Source organism: Corythoichthys intestinalis, chromosome 13 (assembly GCF_030265065.1).
Source record: "Corythoichthys intestinalis isolate RoL2023-P3 chromosome 13, ASM3026506v1, whole genome shotgun sequence".
In the NCBI taxonomy this organism is placed as follows: domain Eukaryota; kingdom Metazoa; phylum Chordata; class Actinopteri; order Syngnathiformes; family Syngnathidae; genus Corythoichthys; species Corythoichthys intestinalis.
In genome coordinates this window covers 5014888-5038950 of record NC_080407.1, presented here as the reverse complement: position 1 = coordinate 5038950, position 24063 = coordinate 5014888, and the positions used below count along the sequence as shown (strand labels likewise).

The 24063-nt window shown below is 40.0% G+C and overlaps 2 protein-coding genes across 4 annotated transcripts in view; one reads left to right on the top strand and one right to left on the bottom strand.

The window, feature by feature from the left end:
- ptprz1b (protein tyrosine phosphatase receptor type Z1b) overlaps positions 1-15388 on the top strand; it is a 64662-nt gene extending 49274 nt beyond the window's left edge. Inside the window, exons 11-34 of one of the 3 annotated variants that reach the window (XM_057854211.1) lie at positions 177-394; positions 482-560; positions 1597-1646; positions 1708-2166; positions 2271-2433; positions 2514-2717; positions 4535-4679; positions 4750-4841; positions 4904-4989; positions 5504-5524; positions 5638-5734; positions 5808-5890; positions 8508-8642; positions 9415-9546; positions 9620-9777; positions 9841-9976; positions 10048-10194; positions 11127-11220; positions 11303-11376; positions 11457-11585; positions 11651-11797; positions 11863-12005; positions 12070-12205; positions 14335-15388. In XM_057854211.1, coding sequence (XP_057710194.1) covers positions 177-394; positions 482-560; positions 1597-1646; positions 1708-2166; positions 2271-2433; positions 2514-2717; positions 4535-4679; positions 4750-4841; positions 4904-4989; positions 5504-5524; positions 5638-5734; positions 5808-5890; positions 8508-8642; positions 9415-9546; positions 9620-9777; positions 9841-9976; positions 10048-10194; positions 11127-11220; positions 11303-11376; positions 11457-11585; positions 11651-11797; positions 11863-12005; positions 12070-12205; positions 14335-14478 — 3272 coding nt within the window. In that variant the 3' untranslated portion in view covers positions 14479-15388. Of the gene's footprint in view, positions 1-176; positions 395-433; positions 561-1596; positions 1647-1707; positions 2167-2270; positions 2434-2513; positions 2718-4534; positions 4680-4749; positions 4842-4903; positions 4990-5503; positions 5525-5637; positions 5735-5807; positions 5891-8507; positions 8643-9414; positions 9547-9619; positions 9778-9840; positions 9977-10047; positions 10195-11126; positions 11221-11302; positions 11377-11456; positions 11586-11650; positions 11798-11862; positions 12006-12069; positions 12206-14334 lie in introns of all 3 variants that reach the window. The other 2 variants (XM_057854209.1, XM_057854210.1) reach the window with 2 other exon arrangements.
- On the bottom strand, positions 14128-23921 carry LOC130928029 (HMG box-containing protein 1-like). Its single transcript, XM_057854217.1, has 12 exons — positions 23876-23921; positions 23095-23196; positions 22957-23010; positions 22693-22882; positions 22495-22616; positions 22297-22391; positions 22053-22209; positions 19486-19630; positions 19299-19417; positions 19052-19229; positions 18844-18985; positions 14128-15744 (listed from the first exon to the last, which is right to left on the bottom strand). The coding sequence occupies exons 2-12, from the start codon at positions 23180-23182 to the stop codon at positions 15724-15726; spliced, it is 1311 nt and encodes a 436-aa protein (XP_057710200.1). The 5' UTR covers positions 23183-23196; positions 23876-23921; the 3' UTR covers positions 14128-15723.
- Between the last annotated feature and the right edge of the window lie 142 nt (positions 23922-24063).

The following is a 24063-nucleotide window of genomic DNA, read 5'->3' as shown; positions in this document are numbered from 1 at the left end:
CTTTTTGAAATTGAAATAAAGTAGTCAGTATTTCCGAAAAGGGCCCTTCTGCTTGTAACAAATGCACCGCGCGTGCCCACTTATTGCTCAGCTCTTTCCTGGCCTTCTGTTCTTGCAAGTAAATTGAATCAACATAACTTAAGAATCAAGGAGGGTTTCGCTTTCCGTGACTCTAGCCTGCAGTTCGGCACCGGAAAACGTCCAAGCCGACGCCCAGAATGAAACAACCATTGTGGTGATGTGGGAGCGACCCCGAGTGGTTTACGACACGACTATCGACTGGTACACCGTTACCTACGAGAGGCTACAAGGTCAAAACCAGAAGAAGCAGGAGTACAGGACCGATGGGGATCAAGATGTGGTACGAAACAAAGTAGCCTTCATTTGGAATGATGTATGTATGACCGTATCAATTCAATTTGGGGTACCGTAGGGAGCCTTCATTTCCAGCTTGCTGGCCAACAGCAGCTATGTGGTTCAGGTGGTGGCTGTTTGCACCAATGGTCTAAGAGGAAGATGGAGCGACCAGATTATCGTGGACATGCCATTGGAGGATCCAGGTAAGAACATGCAAACCGCACATTTGAATTTACTCGAACATCATTTGGATTAGGGTTGTTCTGATCATGTTTTTTTGCTCCCGATCCGATCACGATCGTTTTAGTTTGAGTATCTGCCGATCCCGATGTTTCCCGATCCAATTGCTTTTTTTGCTCCCGATTCAATTCCAATAATTCCCGATAATTTTTCCCGATCATATACATTTTGGCAATGCATTAAGAAAAAAATGAATAAAACTCGGACGAATATAAACATTCAACATACAGTTTATTATGACAATACATCCTCAAGATGGCATTTACATTATTAACATTCTTTCTGTGAGAGGGATCCACGGATAGAAAGACTTGTGACTTTGTATATTGGTACTAAATATTGCCATCTAGTGTATTTGTTGAGCTTTCAGTAAATGATACTGTAGCCATGCCCAAATGCATGATGGGAAGTGGAACCATGACTGTGCGTAGTGCTACCAATTGATATAACTTCTCTGCGTTGCGAAATAACATAAGGTGTTATGAAAAAGATCAATTGCTACCTTGCTTCCCCACATTGCTTCCTATAATATTTCTAATCGTAGGGAGAGGGATTGTAAGGCTTTAGCCAATTAAAAAAAGGCTCCAAAGGCTGCCAAAATTCACTCCACTCATTTTACGCTGCCTTTTATCTGTCTATATAGGTAAAACGGCGTCATAACAGATTGAGCGCGACAATGCATGGGTGGGTCGTGCAGCGCATGCATTAATTACGTTAAATATTTTAACGTGATACATTTTTTAAAAATTAATTACCGCTGTTATCGGGATAAATTTCATAACCCTACCTTACGCCTAAACTAAAGACTGGATGAGTGTAACATATTATGTCTGTAACGTTAAATACAATTAGAAAACGATTTAATTACGAAATATATATATATATTAAAAAAAGACATGGCCGATATTTTTTTTGCCGATTCCGATACTTTGAAAATGACGTGATCGGACCCGATCGATCGGGACATCTCTAATTTGGAAATACATGTGTTCTTTCTAGAGAGTGAGTCCTTTCCTGATGTCTCCAAAGAATTTAAAAGCAACAAAGAGGTAAGAAGCATTTTCAGATGTTAACTTTCATGATGTAATAAAATCATACTTTCATTTGAAGATGTCACCAAACAGCCGATGGCAGAAACCAGAGAATCCCACTCCTCTGGATCAGAGCCCTGTAGAGGAGATCCCGGCAGAACAGACCAGAGTTTACCAGAATCAACCAACACTTCACCCCCGACTGCAATCAACACAGAACCCGCCGGTCCAGATTATCACTCAGTCAACCCCGAAACCTTCTTCTCCCGAGCCACCCGTACAGAAAACACGGCTCAACCCTCACGTGAAAAAGAAATCCAACAAGTCTGAAAGTGACGACGCTAGCAAAAACCAGATCGAGGACGGGCGAAGAACTCGAACGCAACGGATATTCACCCATGGCGGTTTGGACGGGAACGGAGCAATTTGGGTTACTGGTATAACCGAGCAGCCCGGCTTCCTGTTTCCTGTTTCTGCATCCAACACTCTACCAACCGTACGCCGCCAAATCACTGAAGAAGCGTCGCTGACGCATCAGGTAGTGATGTACCGGTATATGCCGTAGTCCCAGCTAAACCATAAAATAAGTAGGATTTATACTTCAGAAAATTTGGTAATCATCGCTTTATCTTACATACACAGGAAGATCTCAGCCCTACAGATCCAGGTGAGAATGAAAGAGAACTCCCATTTGAGTCAGATCTCTACTCGTCCTCTACAGAGGATATCCAAGTCACTGATGTCTTCTATGAAGACACTGTCAACAGTTCATCTTCTTCACTGGGATCCACTGCTTCGCTGTCGGGTGAGTTCAGAGATTTTGGAGATTAAACGCGACAAAGTATTACATCAATGCCCCTGCTCGTTGATATTTTATTCATACAGACACTGACATGGTCAAAGGCATAACAAAGGCCTCTCTAGACAGTGATTCACCCGTGAACAGACCTCCAGAAAGCAGCACCTCCTTCTGGATCTCTGAGAAGACGCCATCCGGCAGCAACACCCTCGCCAACACCGTCTACAAGTCCTTCACTTCCTCCTCTCTTCTAAGGGTGCTCATGCATACAACCCAGCCCATGTTTAATGGTAAGACTGGAGAACCGCCTTCATAAGCATGACTAGGGTACAATTGTGCATAGGAGTGGGAACCTCTTGGTACCTCACGATACGATACGATTTGTGATCAAAAGCTCACGATAACGATGATCTGACGATATGGCGATACAACGAGTATCGATACATTGTTCAGGAAATCATTCTAGGATATTCTACAAACAACTGATTCACAGAAAAACAAGCTTCTAGTGTGAATTGGAATTAGTTTATCACTAATAGACGTCCAATCCATTTGAACTGGGAGGATGGCAGCGAATGAACGAATGTTCATTCAAATGGATTGAACGTCTATGGCTGTCAGTAGCAGTCAATGCCAGGCAATGAGGTAATTTTGGGCCATGTAAAGTCTCACTGGAACAACACCAAACAAAAGTTCCAGCATCATCACCTTGTTTAATGCAGATTCTTGACTCTTGACAAGGTGATGCCACATGGCAAAAAAATGCCACATGGCAAAAAAAAAAAAAAAGCCACATGGCAAAAAAATTTTGATACATGGCAAAATATTTTCGCCACATGGCAAAAACATTTCGCCACATGGCAAAAACATTTCGCCACATGGCAAAAAAATTTTGCCACATGGCAAAAAAAAATTGCCACATGGCAAAACAATTTAGCCACATGGCAAAAAAATTTAGCCACATGGGGAAAAAATGCCACATGGAAAAAATATTTGGCCACATGGCAAAAAAATTTTGCTACATGGCAAAACATTTTCGCCACATGGCAAAAACATTTTGCCACATGGCAAAAATATTTCGCCGCATGGCAAAAAAATTTTGCCACATGGCAAAAAAAAATTGCCACATGGCAAAAAAAAATTGCCACGTGCAAAGAAAAAAAAAAAGCCACATGGCAAAAAAAAAATTTGCCACGTGCAAAAAAAAAAAAAAAAGCCACATGGCAAAAAAATTTTGCTACATGGCAAAAAAAAAATTTGCCACGTGCAAAAAAAAAAAGCCACATGGCAAAAAATTTTCGCCACATGGCAAAAAGGTTTCGCCACATGGCAAAAACATTTCGCCACATGGCAAAAACATTTCACCACATGGCAAAAAAATTTTGCCACATGGCAAAAAAAAAAAATGCCACATGGCAAAAAAAAATTGCCACATGGCAAAACAATTTAGCCACATGTCAAAAACAATTTAGCCACATGGGGAAAAAAATTCCACATGGGAAAAAAATTTGGCCACATGGCAAAAAAATTTTGCTACATGGCAAAAACATTTTGCCACATGGCAAAAACATTTCACCACATGGCAAAAACATTTTGCCACATGGCAAAAAAAATTGCCACATGGCAAAAAAAATGCCACATAGCAAAAAAAATTGCCACATGGCAAAAACATTTTGCAACATGGCAAAAAAAATGCCACATGGCAAAAAAAAAAAAAAAATGCCACAGGGCAAAAAATTTTTGCCACATGGCAAAAAAATTTTGCCAGATGGCAAAAAACACTTTTGGTTTTCGGCCCTGCTGGGAACTTTTATTTGGTGCCGTTCCAGTGAGATTTACAAAGATGATTGCCTAAAGAAGACATCGAAATTCCCTGAGTTCTTGATGATATGGGGCATGTCAGGCAAAGGCACTGGGGAGTTGGCTGTGGGTAAATCTTCATTTAAAAAAATTTTTTTTTTTTTTCAAACATTGACACCTTTTTAAAACGAAATCTCGATTCTTGGCAGGAGCATATCGATAACCTTTTGAGATGCAAAGTAACACGATATATCACCATTTCGATATTTTGTCACACCCCTAATTGTGCTTCTCATTTTTCTGTCAGGGGGAAGCAACAGCAGTCACGAATCTCACGTCGGGTTAGTCGGAGGTGTGGAGAGGGAGAAGAGGACTATCATTCCTCTGGCTGTGGTCTCAACTCTCACCATCTTGTGTTTGCTGGTGCTAGTGGGGATACTTGTCTATTGGAGGTAGACATGCAAATAAGTCTGACAAGTCCGGCATTCTTCTGATCCGTTTTTCCACTCTCTCCTGTCATAGAAACTGTTTCCAGACGGCTAACTTCTACCCCGACGACAGCACGTCACCAAAGGTCATATCAGCTCCATCCACGCCGCTTCTGCTCGCTACAGGTAACCTTCACGTCTGTCCCTTACTATTTAAAATGCAAGCTCCATTCGCCCCTTGTGTGCAGACGGTCACGAGCCCCTGACGGTGAAGCAGTTCGTGAAGAACGTCATGGAGCTCCACAACACCAATACCTTTTCCAAGGAGTTTGAGGTGTGTGATGTCTGTCGTTTTTCGTGTTCGGCGCTATTAGAGGCAGACTTTGCTGCCATAGCTTTTTTTTAATAACGCACTTCCATATCTGCTAACATCATGCTGTTTAGGAAAAAGGCTTTTCGCAACGTGTTCGTGCGCACAAGCATTTTTATAAAACCATCTCAACAAATATGAAGATAATTCAAATTTAAGATTACGATTACGGGTGCATCTGCATGGCATCTGACCCCTTTGTTTCCGAGCATGAACCTCCAATGTAACACACACAGACGGGAAATTACCGAATTCGAGGCAGAGCTTCAATTTGCAATTTTAACAGAAAAACGCAGTCTGAACAACACTTAGCTTTGACTCGGCGCTCAACCTCTCTGTGTGTTTATGAACCCTGTATACCTGTACCTGCACTGACTCCCTGTCTGCCTGTGTGTCACCACCTCCAACCCCTACCCGACTCTCCTTTCACCACCGCCATCGTTGTGCTTTCTGCATCCTCACTTCCACCCTCCATTAGATTGTCAAAGATTCCTATGAGGTAAGGTTGAAAAAGACTCTCAGAGCACTACTCATACACTGCCTGAACGCAGATGCTAGTGTCTCGTTTGCTAATGATTGAAAAGCGTGTGTATCTTTTGCGGTCTATCGTAGGAAGTACAAGCGTGCACAGTGGACATGGGAATCACCGCAGACAGCTCCAGTCAACCCGAGAACAAATCTAAGAACAGATACATCAACATCTTGGCCTGTACGTCTCAATAAGTTTACAGTTCTTTGCAGTTCTGGTCAAATAAAATCAGCCATTTGTTCCCCTTTACCAGATGATCATAGCAGAGTTAAGCTAACCAACAGTTTGAACCGAGACGGAAAATGTGAGGACTACATCAACGCAAACTTTGTGGATGTAAGTAGAGGGCTATTATAAACACTGTTGTTAATAACGGCGTTAGAATACAACGGCGTTACTAACGGCGTTATTTTTTTTTCAGTAATGAGTAGGGTTGGGCATCGAGCATCGATGGGAACCGGTTCTAACACTCCGATGCTCCCGGAATCGTTCGAATTTTTACATTTCAATTCCTTGTTTCGATGCCCTGACCACCGAGCGGAAAAAAATTGCTCAAGTTTAAAGACTGATATTTATATACAAGTTCTAATTAGCCCTGTGAGAGAAGTTCATTTAATTTCAAAAAACATCGAGAAGTTAAGACTTTAATATAAACTATGCAATTTTTTCTTAAACTGCATTTTTTTTTTGACCCTGCCTCTTAAAAGAATCGGAATTTGGAATTGTTCGGAACTGGAATCGTTCCATTTCAAACGATGCCCAACCCTACTTATCATATCGGTTAATATTGGCAAATCTTGAAAAAAGTCCATCTTATGGCCCGATATATCAGTCAACTTTTACAAGAAAGGTCATCACCCAAACAGTAAACATAACCATTATCAAATCGGTTGATATAGAGCGATTTTGAAAAAAGTCAGTCTATCGGCCCGATATATCGGTCGACTTTCATCAAATTTTTTGGACCTTGCATTTTTTTTTTTTTGACCCTGCCTCTTAAAAGAATCGGAATCGGGAATCGTTCAGAACCGGAATCGAAACGTGGAATTGGAATCGGAACCGGAATCGTTCAATTTCAAACGATGCCCAACCCTAGTAATGAGTAATCTAATTAATTACTTTTCTCACCTTGGTAACGCTGTTACCATTACTGAGGCGGGAAAGGCGTGCGTTACTATGCGTTACAAAGTTGGTTGAATAAAAAAAGAGCAGGAGTGGGGAAGACGCCGTTGCAACCGCAATGCTAGGTGGCTCCAATAATACCTGACTGTAGCCATAGCCTACAAACTACGCCCACATGATACGGTAGATATCACATATTATAGAACTAGATGCAAATGACAGACCCGGCTGCATTGGCAACATGTTTTAAGGACCACATGTGTTAGTAAACAGCCACCATCTTAAAGCAGTAGACCTCTCAGGAAGGCTCTGATGTAGAGATCCTTCCTAGCGAACCGAATTCACTTTTAATCTAAAATGCTCCTGAATCGGCAAAATCTTGACTTAAATCTATCTTGAAATGATGAAACAGTTTTAAAACTTACACATGTTGAAAGTAGACAGAAGGGAACTAATGCAATAACGGGAGCAATTTTAACAACTTTAACGGTTGATTCACAACTTTAAATGACTTCCACACATAGCAAAGGTTACTATCTAGTTACCGCAATACCCTTGTGTCTAGTTAGGTGGAGGGTAAATAATTGGGCTAGGGACAATTGTCCCCAAAACCCATTAAAATTTACATTGTGTGACATGTTTTGTTTTTTTTTTTTTTTTTGAGAAAAAAATATCACTAGTTACTTTGCCAAGTAACTAATTACTCTTACATTCAGGTAACTGAGTTACTAACGCAATTACTATTTGGTAGAAGTAATTTGTAACTGTAATTATTAGGGTTGTTCCGATCATGTTTTTTTGCTCCAGATCCGATCCCGATCGTTTTAGTTTGAGTATCTGCCGATCCAGATATTTCCTGATCCGATTGCTTTTTTTTTTTTTTTTTGCTCCCGATTCAATTTCAATCATTTCCGATCATTTTTCCCGATCATATACATTTTGGCAATGCATTAAGAAAAAAATGAATAAAACTCGGACGAATATATACATTCAACATACAGTACATTAGTACTGTATTTGTTTATTATGACAATAAATCCTCAAGATGGCATTTACATTGTTAACATTCTCTCTTTGAGAGGGATTCACTGATAGAAAGACTTGTGACTTTGTATATTGTGACTAAATATTGCCATCTAGTGTATTTGTTGAGCTTTCAGTAAATGATACTGTAGCCATGCCCAAATGCATGATGGGAAGTGGAACCATGACTGTGCGTAGTGCTACCAATTGATATATCTTCTCTGCGTCGGGAAATAACATAAGGTGTTAAGAAGAAGATCAACTGCTACATTGCTTCCCATGATATTTCTGTTCGTAGGGAGATGGATTGTAAGGCTTTCGCCAATTAATAAAAGGCTCCAAAGGCTGCCAAAATTCACTCTACTCATTTTACGCTGCCTATTATCTCTCTATATAGGTAAATCGGTGCCATTACAGATTGAGTGCGACAATGTGTGAGTGGGTCGTGCAGCGCATGCATTAATTGCGTTAAATATTTTAACGTGATGCATTTTTAAAAAATATATTCCCGCCGTTATCGGGATAAATTTGATAACCCTACCTTAAGCCTAAACTAAAGACTCTGGATGAGTGTAACATATTATGTTTGTAACGTTAAATAAATCAGAAAACGATTTAATTAAAAAATATATATCTATATCAGAAAAAGGCATGGCCGATATTTTTTTGCCGATTCCGATACTTTGAAAATGACGTGATCGGACCCGATCGATCGGGATAATTACTTTTTTAAAGTAAAATTAACAACACTGATTATACACCGATTATTCAAATTTAGGTCATTTCAAGGCTTTTCTTGCCGTTTCAGGGTTATGAACGAACAAGGGCCTACATCGCTGCCCAGGGTCCTCTGAGAGCAGGAAGGGAGGACTTCTGGAGAATGATCTGGCAGCAGAACATCGGGATTATAGTCATGATCACCAACCTAAAGGAGAAAGGACGAGTAAGAGCTCTTGTCAACTTTTGATTTTAATAAAAAATAATAATAATACATTTTATTTATAGAGCTTTATAGAGTTCTGGATATATTGTAGTTTTTGAGGAGTTGTGCTGGAGATCCGAAAAGAATACTTTTACAATAATCGAGTCTGGAGGTGACGAATGCATGTATGAGGGTTTCTGCAGCAGAGTAGGTGAGGAAGGGGCGGCGTCGGGCTATGTTCTTGAGGTGGAAGAAGGCAGTTCTGGTGATGTGGTTGATGTGCTGGTCGAATCTTAGTTTATTGCCGAAGATGATACCTAGGTTGCGGGAATGTGTTGAGAGAGGGAGGGTTCAGTTGTCGATGGTAAGGGTGAATTGACTGTTTTTGATGTGAGCTGTAGGGTCTATGATGATTGTCTGATTTGTTGCTGTTGAGTTGAAGAAAGTTTAGTTGCATCCAGGATTTAATTTCGCTGAGGCAGTTGTGAAGTGTAGATTTGGTGCTGTGTGAGATGTTTTTTGTGGAGATGTATATTTGGATGTCATCGGCGTCGCAGTGAAATTGCAGTCCAAATTTACGGATGATCTGACCAAGGGGGAGGATGTAAAGAATGAAGAGGAGGGGGCCAAGAACTGAACCTTGGGGGACACCTTGTGGTAGGGAAACAGCAGGACACGTGCAGTTGTTAATGCTGATGAATTGTTGTCGGCCGGTGAGGTAGGAGTGGAACCAGGAAAGTGCATTTTATCACCCAAATCCTCATAAAATTGGAATTTTTCTGTTTTCCAACAGACCAAGTGTGATCAGTACTGGCCGGAGGATGGCCACGAGGAATATGGATCCTATCAGGTCACTTTAAAGAGCAGCAAGACCCTCGCTTACTACACATTGCGTACATTTGTTGTCAGAGATACCACAAATAGGGTAAACACTCATTTACACACTTATGATCCATCTGAACCTAAACAAAATTAGACTGACAATTTTGGTTCTCTAGACATCACAAAGGAAAGTCGAACACACCGTCCAGCATTACCACTACACCCAATGGCCAGATATGGGCGTCCCGGAATACACTCTGCCTGTGCTGTCCTTCATCAGAACATCATCTCAGGCCAGAACGCAGGAGATGGGACCCGTCTTGGTGCATTGCAGGTAACCCCTTCACTTGAAATGGTCAAACGGCAGCGTATAAGGAGTATTTTTCTGTGGTCGTAGTGCTGGTGTTGGCAGAACGGGGACTTATATTGTCATAGACAGCATGCTGCAACAGATCGAAGATCAAGGGACGGTGAATGTCCTCGGTTTTCTTAAACACGTGCGGACGCAGAGGAACTTTCTGGTTCAGACTGAGGTACTCAAACTGTACTTTCAAGGAAATTTCAGTCAATTCAAAGCTCACAATTTCGTTCTTCTCGCCTTTAGGAGCAGTACGTCTTCATCCACGACGTCTTAGTGGAGGCAATCTTGAGCCGCCACACGTCTGTCGCCTGCGACCACCTGCACGCATACGTTTCTGGTCTGCTAACACCTGGAGCGTCAGGCCGGACGCGCATGGACAAGCAGTTTAAGGTACCTCCACTTGATATTTATCTGGTCTTTGCCTTTTTGGCAAAGCCAAATAATGTTATTCTGCGACTTTATTATTATTATTTATTTATTAATCAACTTATTCTCCGCGTTTTTCGGCGCGCCTCACAGCCCGTACCGCTGCACCGATCGGCACCGTTCAGGTATCGACACATCCGAAATTTTCGTGTGACTGTGGCTTTTTGGCAACCGGCCCCGAAAAATTTTCCGTTTTCACATAAACCCCGATTTTCCGATTTTTTAAAAAAAAATTCAAAACGCTACATGTCCTACAATTTTTGACCAAATCACATAATTTGGACATCAAAAATTCCGGGACGGTGAGGGGCATAAGATTGTATACAGAATTTGGAAAAAAATTACAGTTCCCCGGGAATTTGCCAAAAACTTTCCCATTCATTTTTAATTGGAAATGTCCCATTCACTTTCAATGGGATTTCCAATCGAATCTACATTGCATTGTTGCCATTGACGGCCATGTATGTCAAATCTATTGATGCAAAAGGACTTGAATTCTATCAACGCCTATGTAACTCAATGCCATTGACGGCCATGGACGTCCAAAATGTTTCCCATTCATTTTCAATGGGAAAAACAAAAAAATCCCTAAATCAAAAGGAAATGACCAGATATCAATAGGACGTGTCCCCCAAACTTCCCCGATTCCATTGACGTTTTTGAAGGGTGCTGCCATTGACGGCCATAGACGTCCAAATTTCCGATTAATTTCTAATGGCATTTACTTTGTTTAATGCCATTGACGGGCATGTTTGTCCATTCTAATGATAGCCCTGGGCGGGGGTAAGATCTGTATCGCCACACGGCAAAGACCAGAAGTAATTGCTCCCGAAATTGCAGTTTCTAGTTCTTACATGGATTCTCGTTTTAATGAAACGTGATGTCGGATGTCTCAGTTGATCAGTCAACGCCAAGCGAAACACGCCGACTACAGCACTGCGCTGCGGGACGGCAACGCTATGCGGAACAGAGCCAGAGCGTTAATGCCGGGTGAGCCACAAGTTCACATAGACAGAGTTAAGAAATGTACCAGGTTTGTACTTTATATCTTTAACTTTGTCTGTCTCTGCAGTGGAAAGATCAAGAGTTTGTCTAACCGCCACAGAAGCTAATTCCTCAGGCTACATCAACGCCTCCTACGTGCTGGTAAAACAACTTCAAGTGTGGTTGCCGTGAAGACAACTGAAATTCAAGTCTGTTTTCTGAGTTTTCGCTTTCAACTGCAGGGCCATCGCCACAGTAAGGAATTCATCGTGAGTCAAACGCCGCTCAGCAGCACCGCCGAGGATTTCTGGAGAATGATCTGGGAGCACAACACGCACGCTGTCGTCCATCTGCCTGACTCACATTGTCAGGTTTGTGCATTATTAAGAAGCTTCTTGTACATTTCATATATGTGCTTGACCCTTTTTTTTTTCAGAATGAGGATGTGTGCATGTATTGCCCTTCTGAAGAGCAGATCATGAACTTTGAGGGATTCACTGTTTCCCTCTCAGGGGAGAGGCACTTGCATCTGTCCAATGATGACAAAGTGCTTGTGCAGGACGTCACTTTAGAATCCACACAGGTACTTTCACGATTAGAAATGGTTAAATTGAAGTTTATGGCTAAATAAAATATTTCATTTTCTAGAACAATTTTGCTCTGGAAGTGCGTCTCTACCACTCCCCCTGCTGGCCCAACCCTGACAGCCCCATCAGGAATTGTTTTGACCTCATTAACGCAGTAGGCGAGCACAGTCGACACACTCCTGGACCGACAGTAGTGCACGACCCGTGAGTTTGAAGCTCATTCATTTTTTTTAGCATTTCTTGTTTTTAATACTATGACATTTTCTAGTTTGGGAGGCGTTACGTCAGGTCTCTTCTGCGCCCTCACGACTTTGTCCAATCAGCTACAGGAAGAGGGTCTGGTCGACGTCTACCAGGCCGCACGAATGACCAACCTTATGAGGCCGGGAGTGTTTAACGATATTGTAAGCACTCAAACACACTCGTGTGTCCTATTTATTCATTTGAAGCCATTGACATTCATTTTAATTTGAACTCACAGCGTGTCCCCGTGGTAAATACAATCATGAGAATTTGTAATGCTACTTATAGTCATGTAGCATATATGTGGGATTTTTTTGGTTTATTTTTTTAAAGGTTTTAAATTAGGGCTGTCAAACGATTAAAATTTTTAATCGAGTTAATTACAGCTTAAAAATTAATTCATCGTAATTAATCGCAATTCAAACCATCTATAAAATATGCCATATTTCTCTGTAAATTATTGTTGGAATGGAAAGATAGGACACAAGACTGATATATACATTCAACATACGGTACATAAGTACTGTATTTGTTTATTATAATAATAAATCAACAAGATGGCATTAACATTATTAACATTCTCTTAAAGCGATCCATGGATAGACAGACTTATAGTTCTTAAAAGATAAATATTAGTACAAGTTATAGAAATTTTATATTAAAATCCCTCTTAATATTTTCGTTCCATTAAAATTTGGAAAATTTTCAACCAAAAAATAAACTAGTAGCTCACTATTGTTGATGTCAATAATTATATCATGCTCACTCATGGTACTAACTAGAGATGTCCCGATCGATCGGGTCCGATCACGTCATTTTCAAAGTATCGGAATCGGCAAAAAATATCGGACATGCCGTTTTTTAATATATATATATTTTTTAATAAATCGTTTTCTAATTGTATTTAACGTTACAGACATAATATATTACACTCATCCAGAGTCTTTAGTTTTGGCTTAAGGTAGGTTTATCAAATTTATCCCAATATCAGCGGTAATTAATTTTTTAATAAATGTATCACGTAAAAACATTTAACGCAATTAATGCTTGCGCTGGAGTGACCCACTCACGCATTGTCGCGCTCAATCTGTAATGACGCCGTTTTACCTATATAGAGAGCTATAAGGCAGTGTAAAATGAGTAGAGTGAATTTTGGCAGACTTTGGAACCTTTTTTTAATTGGCTAAAGCTTTACAATCCCTCTCCCTACGACAAGAAATATCGTGGGAAGCAATGTGGGGAAGCAAGGTAGTAATTGATCTTTTTCTTAACACCCTATGTTATTTCCCAACACAGAGAAGATATATCCATTGGTAGCACTACGCACAGTTATGGTTGCACTTCCCATCATGCTTTTGGGCATGGCTACAGTATCATTTACTGAAAGCTCAACAAATACACTAGATGGCAATATTTAGTCACAATATGTAAAGTCTTTCTATCTGTGGATCCCTCTCACAGAAAGAATGTTAATAATGTAAATGCCATCTTGAGGATTTATTGTCATAATAAACAAATACAGTACTTATGTACTGTATGTTGAATGCATATATTCGTCCGAGTTATATTCATTTTTTTCTTAATGCATTGCCAAAATGTATATGATCGGGAAAAATTATCGGGAATGATTGGAATTGAATCGGGAGCAAAAAAGAGCAAACGGATCAGGAAATATCGGGATCGGCAGATACTCAAACGTAAACGATCGAGATCGGATCGGGAGCAAAAAAACATGATCGGAACAACCCTAGTACTAACCGGTAAAATCAATTGGACCCAAGCGCCAGCAGAGGGCGCCAAACACCAGAAAACAAGTAACAAGCGGAGATTACACTGTGCGTTACTAATGTGCGTTAATTGTGTCAAATATTTTACCGCGATTAATTTTAAAAAATTAATTACTGCCCGTTAACGTGATAATTTTGACAGCCCTATACTAACCCTATATTGCCAAATGTATCACATTTGATACTACTAAAATTTCATGATTTTGAGACTAATTCAAAATGTTGTCATTTCTTTTTGAAAAAAAAAAGATGGATGCAAGTCAACACATGCATCTTCAGGTTCCATGAGAAAAAAAAAACAGGTGTTAGCAAGGGTTAAATATATTAAGAGCGCTTATCACACGTATGCATTTTGACTTTTCTTTTTACAAATTTGAAAAAAAGGTTTCATTAAGACCTTATTTTTCCAAATGTTGTGATTCTCTGATAATTGCTTCATATTGCAGGCATTAAAGGGTTAAATACATTTTTAATCCAAGATAATGACTATTTACCCATTTTAGGAGCAGTACCAGTATTTGTACCGGGCTGTGTTGAGTCTGGTGAGCAGCCAAGAGGACCAGCGAGCCCTCCAGAGTCCAGAAACTAACGGATCAGTACTTCTGGGGAAGGCCAACATTGCTGAAAGCCTTGAGTCACTCATGTAGATGACACACACACACAAACACATAATAACATGACAAGTCATGTGCAGGTCAGTGTTGTCTTTGTTCTACAAAATGTCACGACTCGTCCTTACCTCATTCGCTGCCAATGACGGCGATAGATGTCCGATCCATTTGAGCTTGCCATCAATGGCAGCGAATGAGTTCAAACTTGTAAAGCCAAATTTACTTACCGCGACTGTTGGACTAAACCAAAATAATGCTCTGTGATCGTCTTTTTACTAAAGGTGGCTACTGTCTTGTTTGCACTTGTTCAGTCTAATATGAAAAATTAGACATTCCATCAAAATTCTGTTGTATTGAACTTTTTTGTCAGTATTTTGTCCCTAATCAAACACGATCAATCAATTAGCCTTTTTCAAGACTTTTTGTGTAAATATCCCTTGAATACCAAAAGGCCAAAATACTGTATGTTCTTACTGTATCTATATTTTCTATGACATTTTTCTAGCCATTTACACATACATTCTATTTAATAATTCCACTTATGGATGATAGATTTAACTCATTTGTTAACGCTTTTTTTTTTCTTTTCAAATTTTTCTGGCAACTGTAGCGAGTTAACACATTTAACTGTGCAGTATGTAAATAGGAACAGATTGAATAAAGACTTGAATATGTTTTTGGGGAGAAGTAACGTCTCTTTTTGTACACAAATGATTGACAAAAGGTGTTTTTGTTTTATTACATTTCCGTACTTTATTTTAGAGCAAAAAGAAAAATACACCACTAAATAATCCACAAAGTTATGAAAAATATGTCACGATAGCATAACAGTCACACATGATAAAGTGTATATAGTGCTTTATAAATAAACCTTGTAAATAATACAGACTGCATGTAAAGTATGTGTAATATGTCAAATTGCAGTTGTAAAATACCTGCTTACTCATTTACAATACAACACATGTAGTTTCATTTTCATAATGATTAAAACATGCAAATATAAATCATTTCTTTTTCAAATAAAAAAATAAAAGCACCTGCTCACACTGAGGATCAATTAACTCATTCACTGCCAGCCAAGGTATATGCATAGTATTCACAGAATATGTGCTGCGTTAGTTAGTAAAGAAAAATACTTTAATCGAAACCCCCATTCAAGGTTGAAAATATGAAGAATTCCTGATTTTTAAAGCACTTGAGCAAATACGTAGCACCAATTTAAAGCATAAGCTATTAAAGTTGAAGTCCATTCTATATTTGAGCGTAGTCCATTAATGCTCTTTACTTGTCTCCTTGAAAACCCTGTTGGCAAAAATAAGAATTTAATGGTAATATAATGTCAAAACCACGATGTACACTGCTGGCCAAAAGTATTAGAACCTTTGCAATTCTGTCAGATAATGCTCAGTTTCTCTCAGAAAATGATTGCAATTACAATTACTTTGGTAGTAATATCTTCATTTATTTTGCTTGCAATGAAAAAACACAAAAGGGAATGGTTAAAAAAAATATATCATTATCATTTTACACAAAACTCCAAAAGTATTGACACCCTTCGAAAAATCATGTGATGCTTTTCCGATTTTAGGAATTAACAGAACCTGTTACTTACCTGTGGCAGGTGGTGGCGATAACTAAATCACACATGCAGCCAGTTAAAATGGATTAAAGTTGACTCAACCTCTGTCCTGTGTACTTGTGTGTACCACATTGAGCACGAGAAAAGAAAGAAGACCAAAAAACTGTCTGAGGACTTGAGAAGCATGGGCAATCTCAAGGCTACAAGTCCATCTCCAAAGACCTGAATGTTCCTGTGTATACCATGCGCAGTGTCGTCGATAGGTGTGAAGCCCATGGCACTGTGTCTAACCTCCCTAGATGTGGACGGAAAAGAAAAATTGATGAGATATTTCAATGAAAGATTGTGCGGATGGTGGAGAAAGAACCTCGACTAACATCCAAACAAGTTCAAGCTGTCTGGCAGTCCAAAGGTACAACAGTGTCAACCGGTACTATTCGGCGGCATCTGAATGAAACGGGACTCTATGGTAGGATACCCAAGAAGATCCCGCTTCTGACCCAGTGACATAAAAAAGCCAGGCTGGGGTTTGCCAAAACTTACCTGAGAAAGCCAAAAAAACGTTTTGGAAGAATGTTCTTAGGTCAGATGAGACCAAACTAGAGCTTTTGGGGAAAAGGCATCAACATAGTGCAGGGGTCCCCAAACTTTTTCCTGTGAGGGCCACATAATCTTTCCCTTCTCTGATGAGGGGCCAGGTCAGTTTGTAACAAAAAAAGTGTGACGATTGCAGGAGTGCCTAAATGTAAAAATTTATTGTTTTTCAGAAAGCCACACTCAAATAACCCTTTCTGGATTCTTCACAGAATAAAAGTAAATAAAATAATAACAACAATTTAATATAATATAATATAATATAATATAATATAATATAATATAATTCAGGCTGTCAAATGATCAAAAATTTTAATTGAGTTAATTACAGCTTAAAAATTAATTAATCGTAATTAATCGCAATTCAAACCATCGATAAAATATGCCATATTTTTCTGTAAATTATTGTTGGAATGGAAAGATAAGACAAGACGGATATGTACATTCAACATACGGTACATAAGTACTGTATTTTTTTATTAAAAATCATCAAGATGGCATTAACATTATTAACATTCTGTTAAAGCGATCCATGGATAGAAAGACTTGTAGTTCTTAAAAGATAAATGTTTGAACAAGTTATAGAAATTTTATATTAAAACCCCTCTTAATGTTTTCGTTTTAATAAAATTTGTAAAATTTTCCATCAAAAAATAAACTAGTAGCTCGTCATTGTTGATGTCAATAATTACACAATGCGCATTCATGGTGCTGAAACCCATAAAATCAGTCGCACCCAAGCGCCAGCAGAGGGCGGAAAAACACCAAAAAACACAAGTAACAAGTGGACATGACACTGTGCTGTCATTTTAATCTGTTTGAGCAGGGCATGTGCGTTAAGTGCTTTAAATATTTTAACGTGATTAATTAAAAAAATTAATTACCGCCGTTTGACAGCCCTAAACATAACATTAACATAACATGTTGTAACATGTTATAACATAACATGTTGTAACATGTTATAACATAACATGTTGTAACATGTTATAACATAACATGTTATAACATATCATGTTATAACATAACATGTTATAACATATCATGTTATAACATAACATGTTATAACATCATGTCATAACACAACATAACGTGTTATAACATATTATAACATAACACCATAACATGTTATAACACAACAAAACAACATGTTGTAACATACCATGTTATAACATAACAACGTGTTATAACATATGTTATAACACAACAACATAACATGTTATTTCATAACATGTTATAACATAACAACATGTTATAACAAAATGTTATAACAAAACATAAAACAACATAACATGTTACAACATGTCATGTTATAACATAAAATGTAATAACATGTTATAACAAAACATAACATGTTATAACAAAACAAAAACATAACCTTCAAAGAAAAAAGCCAGGAAATAAATAACACTATTGGGAAAAATAAATAAAAATTGTTCTGGGGGCCGGACCAAATGTGGAGGCGGGCCATATAGGGCATGCGGGCTCTAGTTTGGGGACCCCTGATATAGAGTTTACAGGGGAAAAATGAGGCCTTAAAAAAAAAAGAACACTGTCCCCACAGTCAAATATGGCGGAGATTCCCTGATGTTTTGGGGTTGTGTTGCTTCCTCTGGCACTGGACTGCTTGACCGTATGCATGGCATTATGAAGTCTGAAGACTATCAACAAATTTTCCAGCATAATGTGGGGCCCAGTGTGAGAAAGCTGGGTCTCCTTCAGAGGTCATGGGTCTTCCAGTAGGACAAAGACTCAAAACACACTTCAAAAAGCACTAGAAAATGGTTCAAGAGCAAGCAATGGAGACTTCTAAAGTGGCCAGCAATGAGTCCAGACGTGAATCCCATAGAACACCTGAGATCTGAAAATGGCACCCTTCAAATCCCAGAGACCTGGAGCAGTTGTGGTCTGGTCCAAAATTCCAGCAGAATGTTGTAAGAAACTCACTGATGGATACCGGAAGCGGTTGTTCGCAGTTGTTTTGTCTAAAGGTTGTGCTACCAAGTATTAGGCCGAGGGTGTCAATACTTTTGTACGGCCCATTTTTGGAGTTTTGTGTAAAATGATAACAATTCTAAAAAATTGTGATTCTCTGCAAGCAAAATAAATGAAGATATTACTATTAAAACATTTGTAATTGCAATAATTTGGGAGAAATTGAGCATTATCTGACAGAATTTCAGGGGGGACGATACTTTTGGCCAGCACTGTAGATATGCGTGTGCCCTCACGTAGTCAGTGCGTTTTCGTTTCCAGCAGTCCGGGTCGAGCCTCTTCTGTTCATCGGCGAGCGCTTTGGCCTGTAAGGTAAACATGCGCCGCTCTTCGCTTCGCATTTTCTTCCAGCGTTCGCCAAGGAGCACGCTGATTGCTCTGCCGCGCGCACACACATTTATTTTATACGCATGACAAGCACGGTTATTTAAAGCGCACACCAACCTGTTGTCCTTGCCTGGGTGCATCTGTGTGTAATGCACCCTGAATTTCTTGGCAAAAAGCATGAACGCGTTCATTGGTCGCTTGCACTTGGGGGTTGCGTGGTAACTTTCTGCTGGGCTGACACTGATGTTTTTCATTGGCTTGCGGTGTGAGTGGAAGTGGCTGGGCGTGGGCTTGCCTGTTGTTGTTTTTTTGACAGGTTAGGACTGTTTTTTTTTCTGTAAATGTCAGGGAAAAGATGTCAAACCTTGTAACGTGTCTCTGTCTGGTGAAACGGCTCCCCCGCTGGACTGGGAGGCATGCCGACGTCGGGCCATACTGCTTAGCAGGTAAACCGCAGAGGAGTCCAGAGGGGTGAAATCATAACTGAAGATGGAACCACGATTGGGATTAATTGTGTCCATCCGAAACGCAGGATGTAATGCTTTAAATACCTTTTAAATGTGTCGAAGACAAGCGAATCATCTTTATGTTCGGCGTCCCTGTGTCCCGGAGGCAGACACATGTCGCCTATCTCCATTTCATAACCCGCTATCCCATAATGCACCACTGTCAAGCTCGGGTAGAAGGACGACCAACCTGGTAATTTTTTTTTTTTTTTAATTTAAACCTTGTAAATAACTTCAACACATCACATTTTTGGGTTATGAAGTCCTCCACATAATAACATTTGGTAAACAGGTAATCCCCGGGTTACTGATTTACGTAATTTCGACTTTACAACGGCAGAATCTTGTCCGCCATTTTGTCTCCAGTCGTTTTTTGTTTTTTCAATAATGCTGACTTTTGTTTTGTGATGCATGCTTTTATTTTGGCGCAGGAAGCATAGAGCAGGTAGCATTTGAGCGTATGAACACACGAAGAAGAGTGCACACATGAAGAAGAGTGCGAGCGAGGGGAAAGATTACAGCTGCAAGCAGGCCTGGATGTATGGGGGGGCCGGGGTGGGCACGGCCCACCCAGATGTGAGTCGTGCCCACCCAATCAAAATGTCGGTAAAATTTATTGTAGCTTCGCACTGTATATAGAGAACGCACGGAGAGTTGGTCTCACCTACTTTTTTTATTGGATTAACGGTTACTGTTGGCCACAACAACGCCGAACAAGCAATCACCAAACAAGCTGTTTTTCCAACCTCGTTTGTTATCTGCGCACTTCCTCTCTCTCCTTCAGACACATTCTCGCAGTCGGACATCTGGGCATTAATGACGTCACCAGCCACAACAAAGCGTCACCATATTGAAATGGGGGCAAAACACGAGTCACAAGCAGTTGCTCTGTGGTTCAAACGCGTTGAACTTTTGTCTTACTTGCGGTCTTTTTTTTCCGTCGGAATGACTAAAAGTTGCCGTGTTGTGGGTTGTAACACAAGGAAGAGTTCGGAGCCGCATTTGAAGTTCTTCATCCTTCCTCGTGAGAAGAAAAGGACAAGCAAATGGCTGAAAGCAATCAATCGAGGAACAGTAAAAGAAGACGGTTCCTTGGACCATTCTTGCCAGTGGGAACCTAAATCCAGGCACATTTACATTTGCAGCCGACTTTCTATTACCGGGGAGTAAACTTTAATTTTTGCCCCAATTAGCTGCTAGGATTCAATAGACTAGGCGGTGGTTATTATTACCGTAACCGACAACTCGGAAAGCGTTATTTTTCTTTTGCCGTGAACTGCTCTGATCTGTCAATCGGTATATTATTGGCCTGGTGGAAATTGGTTATTTTGCCGTGACGTGTTCACGGCTAAATAACGCTTGGAGGCGAATTACCGGTTACGGCAGAAATAATCACTACGCATGTACTACCAGTTTTCTTAGTTCCACACAGTACATATTCCACGTAATTGATAAAGGTCAACTTACTGAGCGACTTTATGAGGTAGTTGTAGATGTTTCCGAACTCCACTGCAGGCAATTCCTTTGGATTGTTTATCCAGCTATCAGCTGCGACTTTGTATGGGCAGATTTCCAGGCCAATACATGCTAATTTTAAGTTGTTTCGCCTCCTCGCATCTGTCGGCAGTGACTTGTGAAGTCATGTTTAAGACGTTTTTTTGAAAAAAAGACTCAAAATACAGCTGAAATATATGAATTTCAGACGTTTGTCGACGGATGTTTACCTGTGCGTGCCCCCATCTCAAAATGGCGACACGTTGCTATGCGAGATGACATCATCGTGACATCACGCCAACTGCGAGAATAAGTAGATAGATGAATGAAGAAAACAAAACAAAACCAAAAAAAACCCAAATAAACCCTCCAAAAAATGAATACAGCCTCAAAGAGAGACAAACCAGTGTCCTACTTGCGCTGGTCCCAGGCTCGGAGAAATGCAGAGGGTAAAAAAAAAAAAAGTCTGCATTGGGGGTGCCCCCTCAAGATTTCTTGGTGCCCACTCTGGTGGGTAAACCTAGATCCAGGCCTGGCTGCAAGCCTGCTGTTTATTGTGCGTTTTCAATTGTGGTCAGATACTAGGGGTGAGTTAATGTGATTGTTTTTGATGATGTGCGGACGCTAACTGATACATGCTAATGATTTGTGTGGATTGTTATTGCTGTATCAGCAGCTCGTTATAAAACGAAAATTTGAATTGCTGTTATTGAAAATGAAACAGATTTTATTTCAATTTTTATTCTGCAAGTGTTGATGTCATCAGCATCTGAATAAAGTCGGCAAACCACACGGACATCTGACATCATCACCTCTGAGCTTAGCTCGCTGTATAGCTAGGATTTAGCTCTAACGTGAGTACAGTGATCTATAATACACGTTTTTGGATAGTTATTTTGAGATTTAATGGGTATTTAGGGGTACCTAAAGGGTTAATTCCCATTTACGCGGAAATTCGGTTCACGTCACCGTTAAAGGAATAGAATTTGATAGTAACCCGAGGACTACCTGTACAAGATTCTGGCATCCACAAATAAGGATTATAGTGCCACGTAGTGGTTGCAGAGTGAATTACTCATTACAGGTTTGATTCCAGATGGCTTCTTTTACTTTTTTACCTTTGTTTTTGACGTAGAATGGATGGTCAAGTTGACAGCGTGCACTTAACAAGCCATGGCCAGAAGCGCCAGGGTCAAAGGTCAGCTGCAACACCGCCTGACCGGATAGCACATTTTCTGAATAGGCCACAAGCTGCAAACCTTCACAGCCGTAATTCTAAATTTTTTTTTAAAAAGGGATAGGGGAGTGAATTATCATGAATTCCACTTAGCAAATGATCATAATTGTGGTGTTAAACTGTACCTTCAAAGATATAGACTCTTCCTCATCTACAGACAGAAGATCCTCGACATTGTGCCACTTTACATTGGAGCCACTGTGGAAACGCAGGTGAGTACCTGCACATGCACAACAGAAAGTCAAGCACAAATCAAGACCTAGTTTAACATTAGCTGCCACTGACCGCACTACACGTCCAATCTTTGTTAAATGTGAGCGTACCTTTAAGAAAACAATGCCAGGCAGTGTCAGGCCAGGCAACACTCCAGGCTGTGTCGTCATCATCGGATAGTGAGCATCTGGTGGAGTTAGCAGGGGGAGGCCGAGCGTATGAATGTAAATCACTTCGGGCGGAAAAACTCAAATTACAAACCAATCATAAACACAACTTTTTTGTTCACTGCTTTAATGTTATCATACTTTCTGTGTGGAACCGCCTGTAGTAGTGGGCTCTGAGGCCCAGTAGCAATGTGAGCTAGTTGCGTCAACCAATGGGTATCTCCCCATTGCGCACGGCTTCCCCGAAGTGACGGTGCCGGGCCCACCTCCACTTGATAAACCGCTGTGATCTCTTTTTCCTCTGGGACCTTCTGCAGATTTGGTAGATCAGCTGAAGAGATGACAGTTTTTATTCTTTATGGTGCCAGTTTTGGCTGTAAAACTTTTATTTCTCATATTATCTACCATATTCTGTTAATGTGGCTGTCCTTGAGTCTAGTGATTGTGCTGTCATTGCTTCTGTGAGGGTAAAAACAAATCAAGAAATAAGGTTAGACTTAATAAGTTAATAGATGTAAGACTGCAGACAGTTGCCATGGTTACCTGTGCATTCGCTATGATGCTCTGCGTCCTTGTGTTGTTTGGGGTTGGCACCTGACAGGCCTTTTGGGATGACCACCTCCCACATCATGATGTCCACTCAAACTGTAAAATCGTATTACAAACAAATATAAATAAGACTTTCCACTCCATTTTATTGAATACTCCTAAAATAATGTCTTTTAACCAGGCAAAATATTAAGTATTTTAACTTTCCTGTTGCACAATGTTCATCATGTGACACCCTCTTGTTTATAAACTTCGAGAGCGTCCGCGCATGCGCGTAACGACCCATTCATTCAATGCTGTGAATGACCGCAATAAATAAACGACAAGCAAGTTGTAATAGTGTTATTACAATCATTTGTCCGGGTATAGTCTCTTCAAAGATCAGTTTTGAAGACACAAAATCACAAAAAGAAGCAGTTTGATCGGTCGTTAAATGAAAATACATGAAAAAATAGGGATTTCTGTCGACGCGTACGAGAGAATTTTGGATGAAGAACATCTATTTAGGCATAAAAATGATGTATTTGTTAAGAAAACACGAACAAATATGAGAAATGCGTCGGATGAGGTCAGAAAAGTGGGCCGTTTCCACAAAAACAACTCGCGTCAACAATGAAGCTTAAAGAGCGAGCAGCGAAGACCGACAGACCTCGTCATCTCGATATTGTCTCCTATTTTTAACGTTTAGAGCCTATTCATGACATCGGAGCAGTCGTTTATCGAATTTAGCGATTTATTATTCGGAAAGGTTTTGTCGAACTTTTTCTTTACTCACCTAAACAGTGGCCTTGTACGGGAAAAGTAGGTTGGTATAAACAGATCCACATCGCTGATCCTATTGGGCCAATGTAATGTCAATCAACAAATACCCGGGTCCTCATTGGTCAGTTTATTTCCAGACGACGCTGCGTTGTTTTCATGTAAAGATATGATATACAAAATAAAAACTTTACATAATATATA